Here is a 22,815-nt window from a genome sequence, read left to right as displayed (position 1 = left end):
AAATGATGTTTAGTTCAAATAGGTTTGATCTTGGTTGGATGGGAAGCATGTCCCTCCAGATCAGATTGTCACGTATCCACAGGATTTATCAGCCTGCTTCATAAATGTACGGAGACGAGAGGAAAAAACAGAACGGCTGGAAGGAACTTACAGAGCTGGAGGTTCTGCTGAGTTCTTGATTTCAGTCGGAGGCTGAGCTGAGGACACACACACACACAGGCACACTCCCAGCTAGCTTACAGCTAACGTCTTCACTTTCTGTCTGAACACAACTTCAGATTAGTTGAAAGACAAAACATTGTTTTAATTTTTTTTTCTTTTTTACAAAAAACAAACAAATTTGAGATTTGAGATCATTCTAATTCAGGTTCACCCAAACCAGGATTCTCACAATAAGCTTGACTTCTCTGAGTGTTCTTTATTAAATGCACCAGGACTCTGGGTGATGATGGAGTGCTGATTGTTAGACTGAGGTTATGATTAGGTCGACTGTGACTGCACTCTGCTGCTCTGGTTAATCACTGTGAAGCGATCGATCGGTCTTCACCTGCCGAGCTGAGGTGGACAGATCCTGATGTGTCTCACTTTTTACCCGTGTAGTTTTAAATGATGTTTGAAACAGCTGCCCCACGCTGCAGGAAACACTGCATCAGGAACACTGGAGTGGAGCTGGGTTGGGGTTGATTTACAAAGAAACACTCAGTACCTTTAACGACCACCAGGGGGCTGGAGCATTTGGGGGTGGGGGCACTTTCTGAGTTTCTGTGGCCTCTCTCATCCTCTCTGCCGTCAAAGCCTTCTGTGTTGCAGCTCATTGTCTGTGAACAGCCGAAGTGAATGTTGCACTGTATGAGCGTAATGGTACAAAGACCGTCTTTGTCAGCTGATGACTGGCCGACTTGTTGCTGGCTGCTTCGGTAGCCGAGGACCTGCTGGCCGTGTGTGTCACTGCGCTGACTGCTGAACTGCCTCAGAGGCTTCCACATGAGCACATGCCTGCATGTATGTCGCACGGGTGTTTGTGTGTTTCTGTGACTCAAACACTAAACATGAGGTGGAGACAGAGGGCTCGCCATGCTCAGCACAGAGCACCACCACTGCATCATCAGAACAACTTTACGTTTCTTTGCGTCTCCATGTCGGCTGATTATCCTCCCAGCATCCTCTCTGACTGCAGGAGGAAGAAAATCTGAGGCAGTTTCCCCCATTCAGGTTGATGGTACAGTGCTGACTCGGCTCAGCTGCACAAAGCACCTTCTGCCTGTTCAGTGTACATCACACATATAACCGCACACATAAATACACACACACACACGCACACACGACAGGGCTGAGATCTGTAGTGTTTGTTTGCCTGGCAGTACATTTTTCTAAGCTGGGTATATACACCTTGTGTGTGTGTGTGTGTGTGTGTCTGTGTCTGTGTCTGTGTCTGTGTCTGTGTCTGTGTCTGTGTCTGTGTGTGTGTGTGTGTGTGTGTGTGTGTGTGTGTTAGGACTGTAAAAGCCTGATGTTTGTACTTGCCAGACATGCTGATTTAGTACTACTGGAAGTTGGAAGTTTTTATTTCACCACAAGGAGCCATTGATAATTTATAGTGGAGGAAGAAGCCGTGTGCGTGTGTGTGTGTTTGTGTGCGTGTGTGTTTGTGTCTGTGTGTGTGTGTGTGTGTTGTTTGTGTGTTCACGTGTGCGTGTGTATTGATAGGAAAATTTGTTCTTGTTGGTTTCACAGTTCAGTTCCCGTTTTCACCAAATGCCCCTTTAATCGAGCATTTTAGAATTGGAGGCTGTGGTCTGCCATCATTTCTCAGTTTTAAAAAGTCTTGTTTAATAAGTTTGAACATGCGAGTCATGAGTCTGTCACGTGATGTGTGACGTGATGCGAGATGAAACAGGTGCGTGTATCTGCTGTGTCCTGTCACTGGGTTTAACCTGCACAAAGTTTTCGACCCTCCTTCTGGTTTTGGTTGTTTTTGTGTTCGATCTGTTGCAGAGGAGAAGAAAACATCCGCAGCTCATCAACAAGCTGCTTCGGAGCTTTGTTGTGAAAGGTTCATCAGGACGCGTGCAGTGTGTAATGACTCTTCCATACGACTCGGCCAGATGTTTGAGCGACGCTGCAGAGCAGTGGACTTTACTGAGCAGTAAAAAGATGTCTGATCCTTGTCACCTTTCATCTTTCCTCCTGTCCTCTCCTGCAGGTCGGCTCTATGCTATGCAGACAGGCATGAAGCTGGAAAGTAAAACACCAGAGTGCCGAAAGTTCCTGGTCAAACTCATGGACCAGCTGGAATCGGTAAGTCAGACTTTAGTCCTGTTTGTCCCTGCGTGGGATCCCACTGTGCCTTGTAAGAGTGGGTGTGAAGGGGGAACTGCTGTACCTCAGTATACTGCTTTTGAAGGCAGCTGTTCCATCCCAGAATATCAGAATGTCATGTTGAGGAACCTCTAAATGAGAAAAGTTAAAAAGCTGGTAGATTTTAGGGAACCGACGTTAAACGAGAAGTCTGGAAAAGAAACCGACTGAAGGGAGACCAGGTGTCAGGTGACAGAAAGGCTTTATGAAGAGTGATGGCCTGCTGTAGAGCCAGATATTCAGCTGACAGCCTTATTACTGTTGTTATCAGCACACATCAGTTCGCTGAGCTGCTGCTGCTGGCTGCTGCTGCTGGCTGACTGCGCTGCCACCTCTACCACACAACCACCAGGATGAATGGCTCTTTTCTTACAAAACACTGTGCAGAGCTCTAATGCTAGGGTCTGCTGCAACCAGCACACACACAGAAACACACACAGAAACACACACAGAAACACACACAGAAACACACAGAAACACAGAAACACACACACAGAAACACACAGAAACACAGAAACACACACACACACACACACACACAGAAACACACACACAGAAACAGACACACACACTAAAAGGCTTGACATTTGCCTGTTGTTCATCAGCGGCTGGGCTGGTCGCAGTGGGTCTTCCCAGAGGTTTGAGGTTTCCTTCCTCAGAGATGTTCACTACGCCACAGTTACCAGCACCTACCAGGGGATCAGAGGCTTTAAAAGTGTGCAGAGCGCCCCCTAGAGGTTGGATGTACAACAGAGCAGGGAGGCAACTTCGAATAAGTACCTAATTATGCACGTTCCTCTCTTCGGTTTAAATAAATCTCTCTTTCTGAGAGATGGCATCAAGCTCTCTGTACGGTTACACAGTTTGTTCTTTAATTTGAATGTTTAATACGTTAGAGATTTGATTAAAGGCCAAAGAGGGCTGTAGTAACAGCTGGGCTTGTTAACGTCAAATCCTTTTTTTATAGTTGTGGAGAGATCTGTTTTGTGTCAGATATTATGTTTAAACAGGTATATTACATATTTGTCTCATCCAGTACAACTGACACTGGATGCAGTAAAATGAGCTTCAGTTTGTTTCCATTTGTTCCACAAACCTTACAAGTGCATATTTCAGGCTAAAGGTTTCGTTTGACACGCATTTACACAGAACAGGCTGCTCTCTGGGTTGTCAACAGGGGCCACGCTAATTAGATTTTATGGGGTTGTTATGATGAGGAGAGGAAGGAGGGAGGAGGTGAGATGAGACGAGAGGAGGTGGACGGGCTTGGAGCGTCCCAACGGGGGTCAAACAAATGAGCGTTTTATCAAGACTGAGGGGAGCAGAAAGAGACGCGAAGGAGCTGTGAGACTCATCAGACTGCTGCCCCTCACCGGTCCTGTGGCCTTCAGCAGTTTGGATTCTGTGGTGTCCAATAGACCAGCACCTAGAAGTGTTTCAGAAAATGGTCGACCGCCGTGTGGCCAGACCCAGAGTTTAGCACAGCGTTTAGCACAGTGGTCACATAGTGGTGAGGGGAGGAGTGAAAGATCAGGTCGTGGTCTTTATGGAGGACGGGGACGGGGGGGGGTCCTGCAGTGGCGCTGGACTCACTTTATTGTTTGCTCAAAGCCAATTACAGGACACAGTGGACACACACACACACACACACGCACACACTCAGCTGCCCTCTTGAGTCAGGTTTTACAGAGGCTCCAGGGATCTTCATTACTGTCACACACTCTCCCAACAGGACTCACATCCGCTGCTTTGATATTTGTGTGTGTGTGTGTGTGTGTGTGTGTTTGCCCGAGCTGTTGACTGAGTCCACCCTGGTGACTCAGGCTGCTTCCTTCTGTCCATTTCCCTCCACCTTTCTGGACCTGGGTCAGCTGAACAAGCTAAGCAATGACCACGGTACAGCTGAATGGTCAAGATGTGAAATTTGAATATCATATCTTGACATCCAAGTGGTGCACAGCGTGTGTGAATTTTAGAGTAAACATCAGCGTGTTCAGGGTTTAGCCCACAGTCTCCTGGTGCTGAATCTCAGTATGAAGGAGCAGTGCTTCTCCTCTGAGCTTCTCACCTTGTCTCTGAGGTTGAGCCCAGACTCCCTGTGAAGGAAACTTATCCTGGCCTCTTGTATCTGTGATCTCAGTCTTTTGGTCATTACCCACAGCTGATAATCATCAGCTCACAGCTGAAGGATGGATCGTAGTGAACCTGGAGGCTTTGGCTCCTCGCAGGGTCACCTAAGCTAGAGCTGCCCAAGACAGCGAATCAAGATCAAGAGAGATTCCAGAGCCCTCCTGGACCTGTAACTTTAAAAGCAGGCTGCCTCGTCCAGGTTAGGGATACGGGGGCCCACTTTGTGGAGTGAGGTCTGGAAGGGAAACGCCTGGCGGCTGGGCTTACGGCTCTGTGTCCTGGTAGTGCTTATCCTGAAGGACTGGCATGGGTGTGGGCTTTAATGGTCGGCTGCTTTGCCACTGGGGTGTCAGACAGTTGCAGGGGTATTAGCGTGTTGACTCCAGGCTGTAAAAACTAGTTTGTGTACAGACCTATAGATACGACTGTCCACACACCTTTGGTCATAAATTGTAAATATAACATCTTTGACGTCATCTATTTTCTGTTAAAATCAGAAAAGAAGGTTGAATTATATTGAAAACAGATTTTTCTTCAAAGAAGTTTTTAAACTTTATAATCCAAATACTGACTGATTAAGACTGCGACCGAGCAAGCAGCTGTCAAACATTTGATCCTGTGAAAAGTCTTCTTCTGCTCTTCTCTCTGAAACATGTGGACACCCTGAGCCTTTCCTCTGTGTTCCTCTTCTTGATGAACTGTTGCTGGTAGTTGTGATTTGTTTTTACAGAGCGAGCGAGTCAAACCACAGCAGCTTCCCTCTCTCTCTCTCTCTCTCTCTCTCTCTCTCTCTCTCTTTTCCCCCAATGACCTGGCTCGTACGTACGATACATGTTGGACTCATTAATTCTATTTTCCACCATCATCCCCGACTCGACTCTCTGAGGCTTTGCTCTCAATGGGACGGTGGAAAATGACTTGTTTAAAAAACAGTCTCATATGGTGCAGGGTGGGAAATCAGCTGCAGCTACAAGTCAGATGCTGCTAAATTTAGAGGTTTGTCTGCTGCAGAAAAACACAGCGAACTGTCAGAGAACATCGATGGGAGTCGTCATCACTGTCATGTTTCCGTGTTCTTTAAACTGCCGTTTTGTTGTAGCGTGATGGAGGGGATCGATGAAGTGTGTGAGAATATAATCGATTCACTCAAATAATCGAGTTACTGTACAGATGCTGTCTCTTCAGCTTCTCTGCTGCTGATCTGTTGACGGGGGATGGCCATGAAATTTTGATTAAAATATTGATAAATATTGATTGGTTTAGAGAAGCACATGACACAGAAATCTGTGATGTGAAATAACCAGAACTGCTCTGAATGTGGCAGAAGATCACGTGTCCGTGTTGCTTCACTTCGCTGAAACTTTGAAGGAACAAAAGTTTTTAGGGCCTGAAGAAGAAAATTGAAGAAGAGAGTAGAGAGTTTCCTTTGATCCCAGATTCTTAATGTTCCCTGACCACTTGTCTTTCCTTCACTCTAAACTCAACCCAGTGGTTTTACATTCCTCTGCTCTGCTACACACACACACACACACACACACACACACACACACACACACACAGATTAAGTCAGTGAACAGAGTATCTATTCAGTTAAGTCCGGGTCCTCCGGCTGGAAGGAACCGGCGTGTTTGCTTTAGTGATTTTAGAAACCTGAAGCTCTGCTGGACGCTGTGATGGAGAGAGAGGAACAGAGGGATGTGAGAGGTGTTTTATGTAGAAACACGCAGACCAAGTGAAGGATTCACTCTAGATGACGCCCACTGAAGACATTTTCAGAAAGTCATAAACCATAAATCAGCTCTGTGTGAAGAAACACGTCCACGTGTCTGTGTTTATTTGTCAGTGACCAGTGGAAGCTCATCCAGCTGAAGACAGAAAACCAGGACTGGCTGTGATGAGCAGCAGCACGTGTTGATCTGTTTTCTTGAGCTGTACTAAAGTCATGTCAATAATTAGTTGTGAATAATTAGTTGAAATGATTAAAACGGGAATTCATTATAATGACATGATCCATCCAGAGAGTCCACCCGTATCTGACCTTTCCCAGTAAAGGTCAGAGCCAATCACCGCCTCACTGACAGATACCCTGTGTAGACCACACGTCTGATGAATTGTTTTGTTTTCCAGATGAAGAAGGAGCTGAGTGACAACGACTCCATCAGTCAGGAGGTTGTTGGAAACGCTCACATCGAAAACTACGCCTTAAAAATGTTCCTGTACGCAGACAACGAGGACCGATCAGGACGATTCCACAAGTAAGACACACTCATGTCTCTCAGAGTCTTTCAGAGTGTCAACGTCATGTCTGTCTGAGGACTGTCCACCTCCAGACATCTCCTTCTTTCTCCTCTCCTCTCCTCCCCCTCCTCTCTTCCCCCTCCTCTCTTCCCCCTCCTCTCCTCCCCCTCCTCTCCTCCTCTCCTCTCCTCCCCCTCCTCTCTTCCCCCTCCTCTCCTCCCCCTCCTCTCCTCCTCTCCTCCTCTCCTCCTCTCCTCCTCTCCTCTCTGTGCTGTTAGTTAATTAAACATGCTTCTAATTAGAAAACTCTTTAACTGTGTGTGTCTCCTGCTCCAGCTAATCATGTCACCCAGCTGATTACACTGCCACTGACAGTCACATCTGGCTGTATTTTATTATGATCGCTTTCAGCCATCCCCATCACACACACACACACACACACACACACACACACACACACACACACAGACACACACACACACACACACACACACACACAGCGTGCCATTAGAAGATTTTCTGTTTCAGATCCTTTCCACCTATATGTCTCTTAGCAACAGGCCATGAGTCATGCGAAGCCTCTCATGACCACATGTGTTCATGTATGTGTGTGAGTCACCATGGTAACATACGGTTCAGTATGGGCACAGGTTTATTACTGCGTGTGTGTTTGTGTGTGACAGAGAGACTTTGTGTGAATGGATGTAAACGTACCTGTTTACCTGTTTACATCCTGCCTACCACCAGCAGTCGTGTGTATTTCTTATAGCAGAGAGTTTTCCTTTTGTCTGTCTGTCAGAAGTAAAAGTGGAAGTTGTGTGATAATGTTGTATCACACAGCTCTTCCTACCGACCATCAGTGTTGGTTTCTTTGTGTGACTTTGATCCTTTTCTAACTTTAGCCAGTGAATTGTCTCACACCTTATGCACAGATGTGGCAGATCAGAAAGCGGCCGTGTGAATCATTGCTGCTCGTGTTCAGACAGTTGTGGTGGACAAATGAGCTGCTGTCCTGTTGGTAGGTGAATCAGATCACAGAACTTACATGGGTCATGTTTGAAGGCTGTGGAAAACCGTGTATCGTGTCTTGCCATTTGGAGAACTCACTGCATGCGTGTGCATCTCAGTACATGGCTTGGGGCATGCACATGTGTGTGCCAACAGTGATGACTCAGCCACCCCCCTCTCCTCGAACCACAGTTGTTTCATCTGTGTCCGTGCTCACCACACTTTTCCATCCACTCTGGAGCTTCGGCTTCGCGCTGAGATTCAGAGGCTGAAATAAATTCCGTCACAGTGATTTTATCCTGATGATCCCAGCACCAGTAACCTACTGCTTCAGTTACGTTCTTCAGAATAACACAGACAGTCCACTGGTCTTTCTTCAACACTGGTGTGCTGAAGCAGCAGAAAGGCCGATGGTGTGATTCTTGAGTTCAAGTGTAAACCAAAACCTTTGTCAATGTTTAAATCCTCTCAAAACGTCAGACGCAAGTTAGCAAGTGAATTAATGAGGGAAACTAAGGAACTGGGGAGGAAACGTTAAATAACTGAATGGATTTATTAATGGCTAATACACCCCCACCCCCCCCGCCCCCCCCCCCCCAACCAGTATCTCGTTGAACCTCTGTGTTTGTGCCAACTTGAGAGGGAGGAGCTGATAATGGAGAAAATTATTAGCACGTCAGAAAGCTGGAAACAACAGAGTCTCAACATGATTTAAACCACACCCTGCCCACAAGAGAAAACACCCTGCAGTGAATTCACACAATCCTTATCACATATTTTTGATATAAAGTTCTCCCGTGTTAACACACACACACACACACAATCAGCAGGTTGCCATGGACGCTGTCCGATGTGGTTTCCTGACCTAAATAAGCCTCAGCTTCCATGGAAGGAAACGTGACCTGCTGCCCTGTAACTGCGTGGAGCTGTTTGGACAAACTGTAAAACTCCCTGACACAAAAATGTGATTCTGATCCATGCAAATAAAATTTACTTGACTTGACCAAAGAGATTAGAAAGGTATGTTTTAGTTTCCTGTCTGGGAAACTCTGGGTGAATACGTTTTACGGCATTAGAAGAAGGAAACAGGAGACCAGGCGCAGCTGCTGCCACCATAATCATTTTATCAAATCATCACACCGATTTCTGAGACGCAGGAATTAAATACCCAGAAAGTGAAACCATAGATAAAGACAACTTTAAAACATATTCCATAATAAAACTGTTTAACTGTAATTTAATCAGCAACTATTTCTTCATTTCTCAAAATTTTTCAAAAATAAACTGAACATATATATGAATATATATTTGGATTTTGGGCTGTTGAGTCGAACAAAACAAGATGCCTGAAGACGCCACCCTGGCATCCAGGAAATTAACTGTAATGAGAACTTTTCTGATGGTTAATCGGTTCATTCAGAAAATCACGGGCAGATTGATGTATAATGAAAATAATCTGTTTTATCCCTGGCTCTTGTTGTATCTCCGTAGCCACATGTAGCTGGACTTTTTTTAATGAATGATTTTCTCTCATTTTCTGTTTATTTTGGCTTGTGTCAACAGAGAAATATAAGAATTTATATTCTTATATAGTTCAATTTTAGACGAGCCGTGCAGAATGGATTACAAAAAGAAAATCAGCGTCTATTCAGTAATAAAAACAGGATGAAATATGAGTTTGGTGGAAAATTTAAGACCAGAATCAACAGGACAGTTTCTCCTTCATGAACTCTGCAGGTGACACATTAAACTTTCCTTCGGGACAAACAGGGTACCACAACAGGAGAGCTGGTTTCCTTCCCTGTCAGTGAGCGTGAGCTGATGAATGGATGCAGGCGACGGGCTCTCTGGACTTGTTTGTGGTAAATAACCGTTCAGACGCTCTCTGTTTCCAGCAGGTATATGAAACAGGTTGAGTAATATTTCTGTGCCGTTGAAGGGGGACCACAAACAGCCTGCGGTTTTATGAGAAGCAGCGGTCTGGGTCTAACAGGACCCAGGCCTCCGCAGTGTGTGATGTCACCCCTGGACACACATACAGAAACACACCAACACTGTAAATACACAGTCACATACAAACAACAACAAAAAAGGTACGGACACACATACGCACATGGACACATATACACACAGGCGATGCTTGTACAGAAATCAAACACACACTGGCACATATCCTCATTCATGACAAACACACACGTGTTGCGGCGCAGAGGTGAATGTTTATGGGAAACTTTGGTGGAATAAGAAACTTCCTCCAACATGTTGAGGCCACTGCTCAGTAGCTCACACACTCCACTACAAGGAGCCCATTCATAATGCTTACCTTCACTGTGTGTGTGTGTGTGTGTGCGTGTGTGCGTGTGTGTGTGTGTGTGTCATGATGGGAAATCACCCCTAACTGAGTGCCGGTAAATCTGGGCTGTGCCTCCTGTATTACACCTCCGACTCCACCATTCAAACTCAGTTATCAAATCACATTTATGCATTCAGCTTTAACGTGTCGTTAAAGGACAGAACAGGGTCATAAATCAATATGATTGGAATTTGATTTAATCATGAGGGTGACCTTGAGGTGATAACTGGTTATGGTAATATCGAGGTATATCTTAATTCGTGATTCCGATCCCTCAGCTCAGAGTACCGGTCCACTAACAGAGCTGTCTGAGAATGGATGCACCACACTGAGGAATTATTCTGATGTAGGTCAGGGATGGCTGCAGTATTTAAGACACGGACAAAGAAAGTGTGTTTAATGTCCCATCGTGGCTGATACCTGATACGCTTCATGAGGTTAGTATCTGTGCTGCGTCCCGATCTTCCCGCTCTGCGAGGCTGTTTCTGTGAAGTGAGCAGTAACATGAACAGTGAATCATCTCGTTTGGTCTTTAAATCCACTTTACAAAGAGCCACTTCAACAGCTAATATTGATCCCAGATTACATTGTTGTGCACTGACACTGTCACCTAACGCAGAGGTTTCCAGATGTTTCGACTTTTTAAGAACAGTTTAGTTCCTGGTCACTTGTGTGCAGGAGAATATGTTGATGATGATGTTCATGTGAACACACCGTGTCTAATGCTCGCACGTCATGTTGCAGCCTGAAGTCACGGGTGTAGTCAACAGTACTCATGTCACCTGTCACATGTCGCCTGGACCGGTGCTTTGATCTCATGCAAATGAGAGAGTGTTAAATCCGAAACCAAAACTCCTCGTAGCGCTGGAACGTTGACGTCTCCATCAGCTGTCTGACGGCGCTGGCAGATCCGTGGAGATCACGTCACAGTAAAGCCTGTACGTTTCCCCGGCATGACAGGAAACTTTGCTGCTTCCATTCCATTACCTTATTATATACAGCAGAATATTTATCCCAGCCTGAGTTTGGAAGAGCAGCAGCTTTGATCAGGTGTTTTTAATTGGTCATGAACTCATGTCATTCATATCCTTCACCAGCTGTTGCAAGGAAACTGCTAGAAAGAGAGAGAGAATGTCTGACTTGTGAGAAACTGGAAGTCAGTTTTATTTTTGTCTGTTATAGAAGCAGAGCTGAGCGTCGTGCTTCATAATAAACAGTTTTATTTTGTATTGTACATTTTGTAATGTTCTCTGCCTGTTTGGGATTTCACCAGCAAACAGAGTTTACTGGAAACTGGGAGAGCGAGAGGCAGTAACTCCCCGAAAGGTCAAATCACCTTTCTCCTCGTGTAACTTTAAGATTATAAAACCTGGTTCTGACACATCTTGTTGCGTCATAACTCAATGAAACACTGAGCTAATAGTTTTGTATATTTGTTTTCTGTCCTCCCACTCTCTCCCTTTCCCTTCTTATGTTCCTCTTCATTTCTAAACCCTCCTTCCTACCTCCGTCTGTCCTCTTCCCTTTTCTTCCTCCAGGAACATGATCAAGTCCTTCTACACAGCCAGTCTGCTGCTGGACGTCCTGTCTGTGTTCGGGGAGTTGTCGGAGGAGGTAAGTTAAAGATCCTGTAGAGACTGACACCAAGAAAACATTTGTCCTGTTGAATTGTCTGGTGTTGATCTAATATATCACTAATGATGGACAAGTTGGGTAAAATGACAGTGCAGAGCAAGATATGAATAAATATTCACACATTTAATTGAATGAAAGTCAGCAGCAGGCCCTGATTTCAAATAACTGAGAGCTGGAGCAGATCTCAAGTTTCTTTCTCTATCCTTTCTTTATTCCGGTATTCTGGTGCCTACATTACCCACAATTCAACTCAGCCGCAGCAGTTTGATCAGAGGTTGGTTTCCATCTCAAGAAACATGAGCAGTGACACTTGTCATTAAATGTGTCACAGGTAATGTGACAAACGCCCCTGTGTACACACACACACACACACACACACACACACACACTCTATCCATCTCCACATGAAAAGGTGGCACACAGCACGACTTTCTCTACGTTGTGTTCAAGTCTCTCAGAAGCCATTAAAATGTCAACAGGACACTTACATACACACAGTGAGCTGTTGCACTGAGTGTGAGGCCTGATGCACACACACACACACACACTGAGCCATCAGACAATGAGTCCTCTCAGCTGCTCTGCAGACTGACAGTCAGGAGCGATCGGGTTTCAGGCAGTAGAAAGAAGTTTTCAGCAGCTTCCCGCCCGAGCTGAGGGGAGTCAGCGAGCAGGTGAGGAGGCACAGTGTAAGGTAACACTGTCGTCCATCAGGAACCCTCATTCTCACCCACAGCTTTGCTTCTGCACTACACTGTGGCACAGTGGATTCAAACCCCCGTGTTGGCCAGAAATCAGTCTACTGAGGCACCTCTGAGCAAAAATCTTTCCCAGCCCTACCTTGTGCAGGTAACCTGCCCTTCCTGTGGAGAGGAGCAAGATGAACAGGGACTTCAGGGGTTAATGTCTTATTAATCCTGGGGTCGTTGGCACCATCCTCATCGTCAGGTGTTTAAAAATCCATCATCCACTGTTGACGTTGTGGGAAACAGAAACACTCTGTTCGTAGTTCCTGTTTTTTTTCATTGAATAGCTTCACACTGAGTCACCTTTCTCCTGAAAATGTAAAATGGAGGTGATAAAATTCCTGTGTTCCCGTGTTTTGTTTTTTTTAAGATTCAGCCTAACCAAACAGAGCTCTGCCTCAGATCAGACCTCAGTGCTCCAGTGTGCCATTGTTTCTGAGCTGCTGTGGAAAACACTTATCTGGTACAAGCAGGAATTTTTCTATTCATTCTTATCAGCGTCGTGTCAGCGTAAATCTGCTGACCCCGCCTCTTTACCTCCTCAGCTCCTGTCACCTTTTGAACATCGTACTTTCTGAACCCACGCTCATATGTCCTCTATCACCCTCGCCCCAATTACCCCACTCCTCACAGCGTGACTAATAACCCCCTTTTGTGTCTGTACCCCGTTATTCAACCTCCCCCAGAACATCCAGCACAGGAAGTACGCCCGTTGGAAGGCCACCTACATCCACAACTGTCTGAAGAATGGGGAGACGCCTCAGCCCGGGCCCATCGCCATGGATGAGGACGAGGAAGCAGGTTGGACACACTGATATGGAGCTGAAAGACACACACATACATGAACACACACACATTGCTGTGCTCCCTGGTTCAACACAATCCCCTGCTTTCACTCCCGAGCTTGCTCTTTAAAGAGCACCTCTTTTGTTGACATTGTTTTGTCTATGTGATTGTGTAAGAGTGTATGTGTGTGTGTGTGTGTGTGTGTGTGTGCGTGCATGTGCGTGCATGTGTGTGTATGTGCGTGTGTGTGTGTGCGTGTGTGTGTGTGTATGTGCGTGTGTGTGCGTGCGTGCGTGTGTGTGCGTGCATGTGCGTGTGTGTGTGTGCGTGTGTGTGCGTGCATGTGCGTGTGTGTGTGTGCGTGCGTGTGTGTGTGTGTGATGCTTGGTTCTGCATTGTGTGCCTTATCAGTTCTGGGGCTGTTGCAGGAAAGCCCTGTGGTAGAAACTGGAGACTGCGGGAGATTAGATGTGTGCAGAGAGGAGATTAGTCATGTAACGTCATGTGTTCTTACACTTCAAGTAAGTTGGTGCTTGTGTGTCAGAGGGAACCGAGTCATTAGAGTGTGAACTGGAAACCCATCCTTGTGTGTGGGCCTGAATGTGCTGAAGCTGTGCCGTTCCCCTCACGTCCAGCACAGATCCACTCTGAGTCTCTGACCTTTGTCAGCGTTCTGGCCTCTGATGCGAGCCTCATACCATAAAACATAACCTTTAGCAGAAAGAAAGCCTGGGAAAACACCATCAGATCCGGAGGAGACTGACTGAATTAGTCAGACAACATAATGGACATTTTAGCCTTTAAAGTTCATTGTGTTGTGAGAAGCATGTGTTGGGAAAAAGCACGACAGGAAACTAACCTTTTTGTTTGGCTGCCACAGGGGACGGCTCTTCCTTAAAGTCAGTTTCCCTTTCACTCTCATTTCATCCACCGACTGGAGGTTTGCAACGAATTGGTGGTGGTTCTCTGCTGGAGCGGCTGTTGGAGTGCTCCAGTTCACAGGCCGTCCTCACAGCTGACCAGTGTTTGTCTTTTGTCAGGTGGTAATTCAGTCTGATCTGTGCCGTGGATTAAATCTGAAGCCCTCACTGACATGGGTCTCAGCTCGTTCCTTTCTCTGTGACAGAGCTAATGCTTCTCATCTGAACACTGATTCTGTTCCTACTAATGAACAGACCTGTGTGCACAGACAAAGCCAGAGAATAATCTCAATCTTAAATCTAGTTTTCCCTGGATTTTAGACTTTGTTTTCTTTGTCCAAGCTGCTTGAGTTAAGACGTTTGCCACTGATACAGTAACATGTTTAGCATTTCATCGTTTAGCTTTCTGTTCCAGACCAGATCGATCAAACAAAACCCAAACCCAGTACAAGGATAAAACATCTGAGGGGGAGAAAACGTACGGTTGGTGTTTAATAGTGTTTAATTACTTATTTTAGGGGACATGCTGGAGAAAGTTGTGTCTTCCCGTTGTTTTGGAGTTTGTCTTTGGGTTTAATGAAGCGATCACTGACATCAGTGTTACCCCTCACTGATCACATGAGCTCCATGAGACGGAGATAAAGAGAACCAGATGACTCTTGACCTCTGAGGCGAGTGTGGATGGCACCGAGGAGACTTCAGCTCGCTGTGGTGACTTTAGAAGACAGTGCAGCAGTGGTTCTGATAATCCCACAGACTCTACTGGCTTCAGTGTAAAGTAGAATGTATACCGGGTCACGTGGGACTCATCTGGACTCGTTTTCAGAGTTGCACTTTGAGAGCTGGAAATTGCGTCAGAGGCCTCTCGGGAAGACACGAGACTGGAATTTATTGTGACATGAGCACCTATGGGCTCACACACGCTTCCCTCCCTGTGGGGAAACTCTAAACGTATTTTTCATGTCAGTGAACTGATGTCGACGAATTCCTCGCAAAAATAAAGGCCATCTGCTCGTCCACGCCCACTCGCTGCGCGTACATGTGGGTGTGTTTGACCCAAACATCGCCTGCTCACACATGACATCACCTCGAGGAACCCTCAGCTGCACATGTATGTACAGTAAGCACACGCACACACACAGACACACACACACACACACAGACACTGGAGCTCCATGTAACTACAGTTTCTTTCCTCCTTCACTCTCCTGTTTCTTTTTTCCTTCTCGTATCTCTCACACACTTTCACACCCTGTGTTCGCTGACATGCGCTCGTCTCTGCCTCTCTCCCAGTGTGCATTAGTGTCTCTGTCAGTGATGACATCATGATAACTTATTCCCACTGATGGACAGCACCGCCAGCACACGGCTGAAATCATCCACCCAGCACGTGTGTGTGTGTCCTGCTCCCTGGTGTTTCTTTCTCTTTTATTGTTTACATCAGGATTTTATCAGTGTTTCAACATCTTGGCGTGTGTGCGTGCGTGCGTGTGCTGCCCAGATGTTTGTCTTTTGGTTTGTGTATGTGACAGAGAGATAGCGAGCACATCTGTCTCTCCATCATTTCAGACTGATTCTTGTATTCATCATGTAGGAAAGCCAACAGTTTTCTGTGGTTAAGAGACTTTCAGAGTTGGGATGTGGTCCCAAAAACCGGTTCCATTTCAGATCCAGTCGTAAGTTGGTCAAATACCAGTACCAACAAACCCCTTATCAAACCTGTCCCTCGTGTTCTCAGTGTGGTCTGTTTCACCTCCGTCTGTAACATCACAGACATCAGCACAGGAAAAAACAGACACAGTCAAACGTGACAACTCAGCACGGTTGTTGTTGACAGTAAACATGGCCGACATGACGGTAAACATTTCTCTGCTTTACCAGAATGAAAAGACTGAAATGTTGTTCTTACTAAACCAGGCCAACATACAAATAATGCATCCGTCTTTTATTCAGCTGATTAACCAAAACAAATCCAGGCTTCTGTCGGTTATGCTTCGTTTCCCTCAGTCAGAAATGTAGAAGGAGACAATATTCACAGACCCCCTGCCTGAGCACATTTTATTTAACATGCAGACTCTGTGGTTCCACGTGCTGTTAGAATAAGGTGTAAAAATAGGTTCTTATTTAATAATGAGGTCATCCTGCTGCTCCGTGCAGCTGGAGGTCCTCTGGCTCTCCACAGGTCAGCAGTACGTCTTTACATTTCTGTTTGTGGCAGCACGGCGCGGTGGTGTCGGGCAGCCTCCGTCGACTGGTTGCAGCTGTGTAACAGCAGGCACTGGACACTGCAGTGATATGAACCAGTTTAAGTAGGTTAATTAACCTCTAGTGTGACTGTGCTTCACACACACACACACACTCACTCCCACACAGACACACATACTGTCTCACAGTAACACACACACTCTTACCAACACACAAGTATACCAGCAGTAGTTACAGAAAGACCATTGTCTCCCAGCAGCCCTGGTCTGACTTTCCATTGGATGGGAGGGGGACGTGTTTAGCAAGAGGAAAGGAATGGATGGAGGGAGGGGTGGAGGTTGGGGGCCCAGAGAGAGAAAACAACTTCCAATGCTTAGTTGTAAAAACATAAAGGATGTGTTCTGTGACCCAGTTCTCAGAGGAAAATGTACTAATAGGGTTCAGAAAATCCTGCAGACTTACAGTCAGGTCCAGTGAGACACATGGAGAGCAGAGGGACAGACGGGGACATTCAGGGACAGACGGGGTTTGAAAGCAGGCCAGTGTAGTCACCTTAAAGCCTGTTGATGAATTCTGATTAACCGGTTAATGATAGTGATGGATAATGTAATGTACAGCTGGCCGACATCAGAATCAGAATGTGGACGAAATTAAATGTCTGATCTTGTGTCTCCAGCCTCTGATCTTGTGTCTCCAGCCTCTGATCTTGTGTCTCCAGCCTCTGATATCATCTGCTGTGCTTGAAGTTTCAGTGGAGAGTCAGGTGACGTGTCGGTCAGTGACTTTAGAGAAACTCGCTCAGGTCTCAGTAATGAAAAGCTGCGAGCATTCAGGCTGCACTGGCAGGAAACACATTCTGATGGGGAACAGCCTTCGACAGAAAACCCGAGCCTTACTGCTTCTGTGCTTCCCTCCGTGGACCAGCTGGTTTCACTACCAAGCAGTGTCTTATTTAAACCGTACACGTAAAGGCTACTGTGTAGAGTTTATAGACGGTGCATTTAATGCAGGCTATAACCAGATACACTGAAAAGAAGCGGCTGTGTCTGCGCTGGCTGTGTTAAGAGCAGAGATGAGCCTCTGAGGGGCAGCTGGATTATCTCCTGACCGGAGCACACTGTGACTCAAACAGCAGAACTGTGCTGAACCTCAGAGACCATTGTTAAAAGTGCCCCATGGCAAGACATTCAGCCACTAATTGTCTCAGAGGAGCTGCTCAGTGTCCAGCAGCAGAACACTTGTACTGTGAATCATCCTCCCTGCTGCTGTAAACAAGGATGTCTTCTTCAGGAGGACAGGAAGCAGACCAAACTGGCCACAGTGTCTCTTTATTTCCAAACTTCAGCAGCCACTGTGGGTGGATCATTTCTCAGGTTGGTACACCACCGTGCCAGCCAGCACTCACCAGTGGGCTGCTGGCCGTCTCCCTCTCTGGCTTATTTAAATTGTCTGTCTAAGTGATGGTTTAGAGTCATGTGATTCAGAGAGATGCTCAGATTTTTTTAGTAAAGGTGCAGTGGCAGAGAGTCTCAGAGGACGGGGAGTCATTAAACCGTCCCTCAGTCGTAAGAAGGTGAGAGACTGAAAATCAGAGTTAACGTACATGTACCAACATGAACACACAGACAGACACACATCAGATCATCTGCTATCAATCACCTCTGCATTCATACTGTACACACATCACTGTACACTTCACTATTCTCCCACTCTGTCTCATGAAGACACTTTAAACTAATCACATTCAGGGTGTAATATGATCAGTCGACCAGCGTCGAGTTTGCTGACGTGCTCGTCCTGCCTCAGGAACAACATTTCAGCAGTAGAAGGATGTAGTCATAGTGTGTGTGTGTGTGTGTCCACATGTGAGAACATAGACTGAAAGTGAAGCTGAAAAAGAGTGTGAATGCTCACTTAACTTTCTCTGGATAAACAGAGTTTAACAACCTGATGAAAGAGGAAATATTCCAGCGAGTGTTTGTTAAGTGTCAGATCTCCTGCTAATGCCTGTCTGCCTTCCTGCCTGTAATGCAGTAATGACAGAGGCAGGAGTTTAACATGGTGTCAAATACAGCCTGTGTCGGCAAATCCACTCCAGCGTTTTTAATCTGTCAAAATATCTTTGGCTGTCGAGAAATGTTTTCTTTGTGTTAGGTGTGGTTGCTGAGAGAAGTCTCCAGCGTCAGGCTCATGTTCAGAAGAGGAAAACACCACAGGCTCCATCTTTTTTCTGTCACACTTTACTTTTTTAAGCATGTTCCTCTAAGCGTCTCTCTGCTTTGTTTCTGAGCCGTTGTTGTGTTTTATAGGAATCTGTCTTTGTTTTGAGGCACAACTTTCTCCGATAACTTAAACACGACTGCGATTCACATCCAGGGTTTAACCTTCAGCATGAGTATCAGTGGAGGTGTAAAGGTTTGTTTGAAAATTTCTAATGTGATATAATTTAAATAGTTTTTAATATGTTCAGGACAGTGAATTCCTTACACTGTAGAAATACCTATACCTGACAACATGCACGCTCTCACCACCTTTTTCACATTGAATGGTTCTAAATGGTTTTTGATGTGGTCAAGAACAGATATGAAGTTTTGGGCAACGTCAGCAACAAGTACCAAACATGTTCTTCTGTCCAGAATCCAGGAGAGCAGCAGAAAGAGGCTGATCCAGTCCTGTGCAGCCCCGCAGCAGTTAAAATGCTGAGAGAGCCCCGGCTTCATGTCCCACTCCTCATCCAAAGCCAATTTCTGATTTAATATCTATGAATGTGATTTACGTGTTTTCTGTCGCTGCAGTTTAATCTTATTCTAATAAATTCTAATCATTGCACCCAAACTCATTTTGAACACCCCCTCACCTGATGTGCTTTTGATGAGGAAACAATTTTTAGTGTGTGATTGAAACCGAGTGAAGCCAAGAGGTTTATCTCCTCCGCTCACCGCCGATCTGTTCAACGCTGCTGCGGCGGCACAGCTTCATTTCCAGAGCTTAGTGTCTCATTTCTTTTCAGACTCTGACACTTCAGCTGAGGGGGAACAATTACACCAGCATGTCAGGAGTTAGCAGTGACTGGTTTAGGGCATTATTCTGTGGCTCATCTGAGAGATGTCTGCTGCACCACCTGTCATGTTTTTGTTTTCTTATCATACATCACTTGCACTTCCAGTTCAATGTCATATTATTAAGTCCAACATCTTGGACATGATATCTCTGCACACTGATTTATATTCATATTTGAGAACATATTCATTTATTGTGCCGGCTTCTTTACTTTGTAGATTTTATTTTAGAGTTTGTAATTCCCGCTCTAATCCAGCCTCGCCTGTTTGTTCACTGAGTCAACACCCCGAACAAGAAGTGAGGGAGTGAAATCGTCCTGCAGTTCCGTCTTATTCAGGCTTAATCCCGTCTTAATCCCATCTACAAAGCTTTAATTAAGTCGTTTGTTCTCCAGCTGGGAACTCAGCCATGTGTGAACATACAACCAGACCTATTTGATCTGTTGGAAAAATCAGAGATGAGGAACCAAGCCACAGCAATGTGACTTTCCATAAACGATGTTCTAGAAAATGCTGCCAGCAGTTTTCACTGGAGCTACTTTCTGCCAAAGAAATCCTCCTGAGTGTTCCACAGAGCATTTAGTGAACTGCTTAATGTTTGAACTTTCTTAAATTTAGCTTTTTGAAACCCACCCAGAATAAACACACTCAGTACGCAGTCAGAATGTCACAGAAACGAAAACGTGAGCGGTGCAACAATCTCAGCACTCTGCTTGTCTTTCTTTTCTCTGATAGATGAGTTCGGAGCTGAAGGTTCCTCAGGCCCGGGTCCTTCCCATGGGGCGTCCTTCAGGGGTGGTCCTCCTTCTGAGTCCTATGAGGACAAGAGCTTGCATCCAGGTCCTTCCCCAGGAATTGGATTTACTCCGAGTCCAGGATTGGGGCCATCGGGTCCCCCCACCACCACCTACAACAACATCCACATCCCACCGGGGGCCCACGCACCGGCCAACACTCCAGCCGAGCTGCCACCACCCGCAGGTATGCTTTTAGCCACGCTAGCAGCAGGACTGCTGGGATGGCAGTCAGTGGTCCGTCCACCACTTTAGTCCAAAGTGAAACATCCTGACAGCTGTGGGATGGACTGTCGCCAGATGTGGTTCAGGCATTCATGTTCCCCTCAGGATGAACTGTTTCTTTCTTTTTCATTCATGAACTACTTTGGTTTATGACCAAATACCTAATGATGCTACCACCAGACTCAGCTGTTTGTTCTGTTTAGCCTGTAAATTATTAGCATGCTAACATGCTAAACTGCAGTGGCGGCAATGGCACTGTATCTGCTGAAAATCAACACATTAGCTTTGTCGCTGTGAACACGTTAGCATGCCAGTAGCTTCACTGTCACACTGGTAAATGTTAATGGGAGCGGCAGACCAGCTGAGTGAGACTGTAGTGAGCCACAGAGACCGTCTCTGATTGGTCGACAGCAGCAGCTGCTCTTATTCAGATCAGCCTGCTGATTGGAAACCCTGCCGTTTAGGTGTTGGCCTAATTGGCTGGAGTTCCTCAGTGAAGGGAGCCATGCAGCTCCAGGCCCAGCTGTGATTCACTGACCGGATTTTATCTGAAGCTCCCTGGAAAAGAAGGTGTCTGTGACTCACTCAGACAGAAAATAATGGTAATAATGCAGTCGTTAGAGGAACAGTGTTCCCGTTATTCTCGGATTATTTATTGTCTGAGCTGAAGCACACGCACTGTAATTTCCTAATTGACCAGCCGTTCTTATCATCTGCCATGTAATCCCTCGTTCTCACTGATTTCCCCTGATAACGCGCAGTACGTGACAGCCTTACTCTTCTCTGGCGCTGCATTCAGTAACACACCTCCTTGGGAGACTGCCTCACACACTCTTCACCAAGTGCTGTGAGTGTGTGTATGTATGTGTGTCTGAGTGTTTGCACTTGACCTCCTGAGGATGCAGAGACGAGTGAGGATGTTACTCCTCTCACTTCTGCTCTGGAGCCGATGTACAGTTCAGTAATAACTGGGAGGTTGACATAAAGATACTGAGTAATGCAAAGTGTGTGTCCCTGCCTGTGTAATTGTTCCCCTGTGGCAGATCAGTGTGTGAAGACAAAGGGTTATGTAACACAATTTTTTTTTTTTTGCCTCCTCCTGAATTAATGTGCACGGGTGAAAGGAAATTTTGTTTTGACTTCCTGTGTCGACAAACAAAGTGTGTACGTGCTTTACACACACACACACACACACACAGACACACACACACGTTATTTAGGGTGATTATGGATTACACAAGCTTCTGCACAAAGAGTTGTTTCCCACACATTCACATATTGTCGGAGGTTTTCTGGCTGGCACGACACGGCACATCCCCGCGGTGAGGGAGAGGTGATTAGGTGAAATGAGGTTGACCTTGGTGCTCGTCCAGTCACATGGAAACGTCGGTGACAGACGAGGTGTGTGTTCGCCGCCTGTGAGTGTTGCTGATAGCGAAGGGCTGTTATCGATCACATGGAGCTGCAGGATGTGGGCGGGCCTCAGTACGTGGGAAAGAGAGGCGGGCTGTAAATGTACCCACAAGCTTATCCGTCGTTATTCTTCGTTTACAGTCGCTCTAAAATGATGTCATCCTGATTGTCTGCGCTGTGAATTTACTGTGTTGGTCTGTACACACACCTGTTTCCTGTCTGTCCGTCCTGGAGCAGGTTTACCATTAACCTCCAGATTCAGAGCCAAACTACAGAAGATTTTTTCGGTGCTGACGACTTTGTGGTTAAGGTTTCGTTCGCTTCAGGCACAAAAACGATGGAGGGCTAGAGAAGGGTTGTCTCACTCACTGCAGTTTGTCCAGTATGTGTTTTACAAGTGACTGTTAAAAGGCCTTTGAAGAATCATTGCGTCGTTATTAGCATTTATTATTCAGTATTTCTTTTAGTGTTTATCGGTCACAGTATAGTTTATAATCTGAAGTGTTTTTGTTGACCAGCAGAAGGAGTTAAACCTGTGCCTATGCCCCGATCAGTGCCCACTGTTGACCCCACACTGCTCAACGCCCAGCAGCAGGGTAAGAACACGCACACACTTATATATCATAGATATATAAGATAAACTGCACACAGATAATGTCCCTTCTCTCTTCTGGCTTTGTTAACTGCCCTGAACCTGCTCGTAGAGCTGCAGCTCATAGATGAACTCACTGCTCCGGCTCTGGTCTCTGTGCTGGTGTCCACTCTGGTATAGATCTGGTTTTAACACACTGCTGCTGTCTCTGTACTTTACGAGCCAAAATACGTTTCATGCTTTCGGCCTCTGTGCTCATGTGAGATCTGTCTGTTCCTATAGTAAAAACCAAAAATGTGAAGCCGTGCATAGTTGGAACAAACTCCTGAGGCTGATCCCAAACTTTGACGGCC

General features: G+C 45.9%; 1 protein-coding gene across 4 annotated transcripts in view; it reads left to right on the top strand.

Annotated features, from left to right (window-relative positions):
• vta1 (vesicle (multivesicular body) trafficking 1) overlaps positions 1 to 22,815 on the top strand; it is a 37,810-nt gene that overhangs the window by 8,330 nt on the left and 6,665 nt on the right. For 2 of the 4 annotated variants that reach the window (XM_041064778.1, XM_041064779.1), the window contains exons 2-7: positions 2,204 to 2,298; positions 6,616 to 6,743; positions 11,626 to 11,701; positions 13,155 to 13,269; positions 20,174 to 20,419; positions 22,389 to 22,466. In XM_041064778.1, the coding sequence (XP_040920712.1) occupies positions 2,204 to 2,298; positions 6,616 to 6,743; positions 11,626 to 11,701; positions 13,155 to 13,269; positions 20,174 to 20,419; positions 22,389 to 22,466 (738 nt within the window). The remainder of the gene's footprint in view (positions 1 to 2,203; positions 2,299 to 6,615; positions 6,744 to 11,625; positions 11,702 to 13,154; positions 13,270 to 20,173; positions 20,420 to 22,388; positions 22,467 to 22,815) is intronic. The other 2 variants (XM_041064780.1, XM_041064781.1) reach the window with 2 other exon arrangements.

The sequence above is a fragment of the Toxotes jaculatrix genome, chromosome 19, assembly GCF_017976425.1.
Source record: "Toxotes jaculatrix isolate fToxJac2 chromosome 19, fToxJac2.pri, whole genome shotgun sequence".
NCBI lineage: Eukaryota > Metazoa > Chordata > Actinopteri > Toxotidae > Toxotes > Toxotes jaculatrix.
Note: the sequence above shows the minus strand (reverse complement) of the source record. Positions and strands in the feature narration are given on the sequence as shown.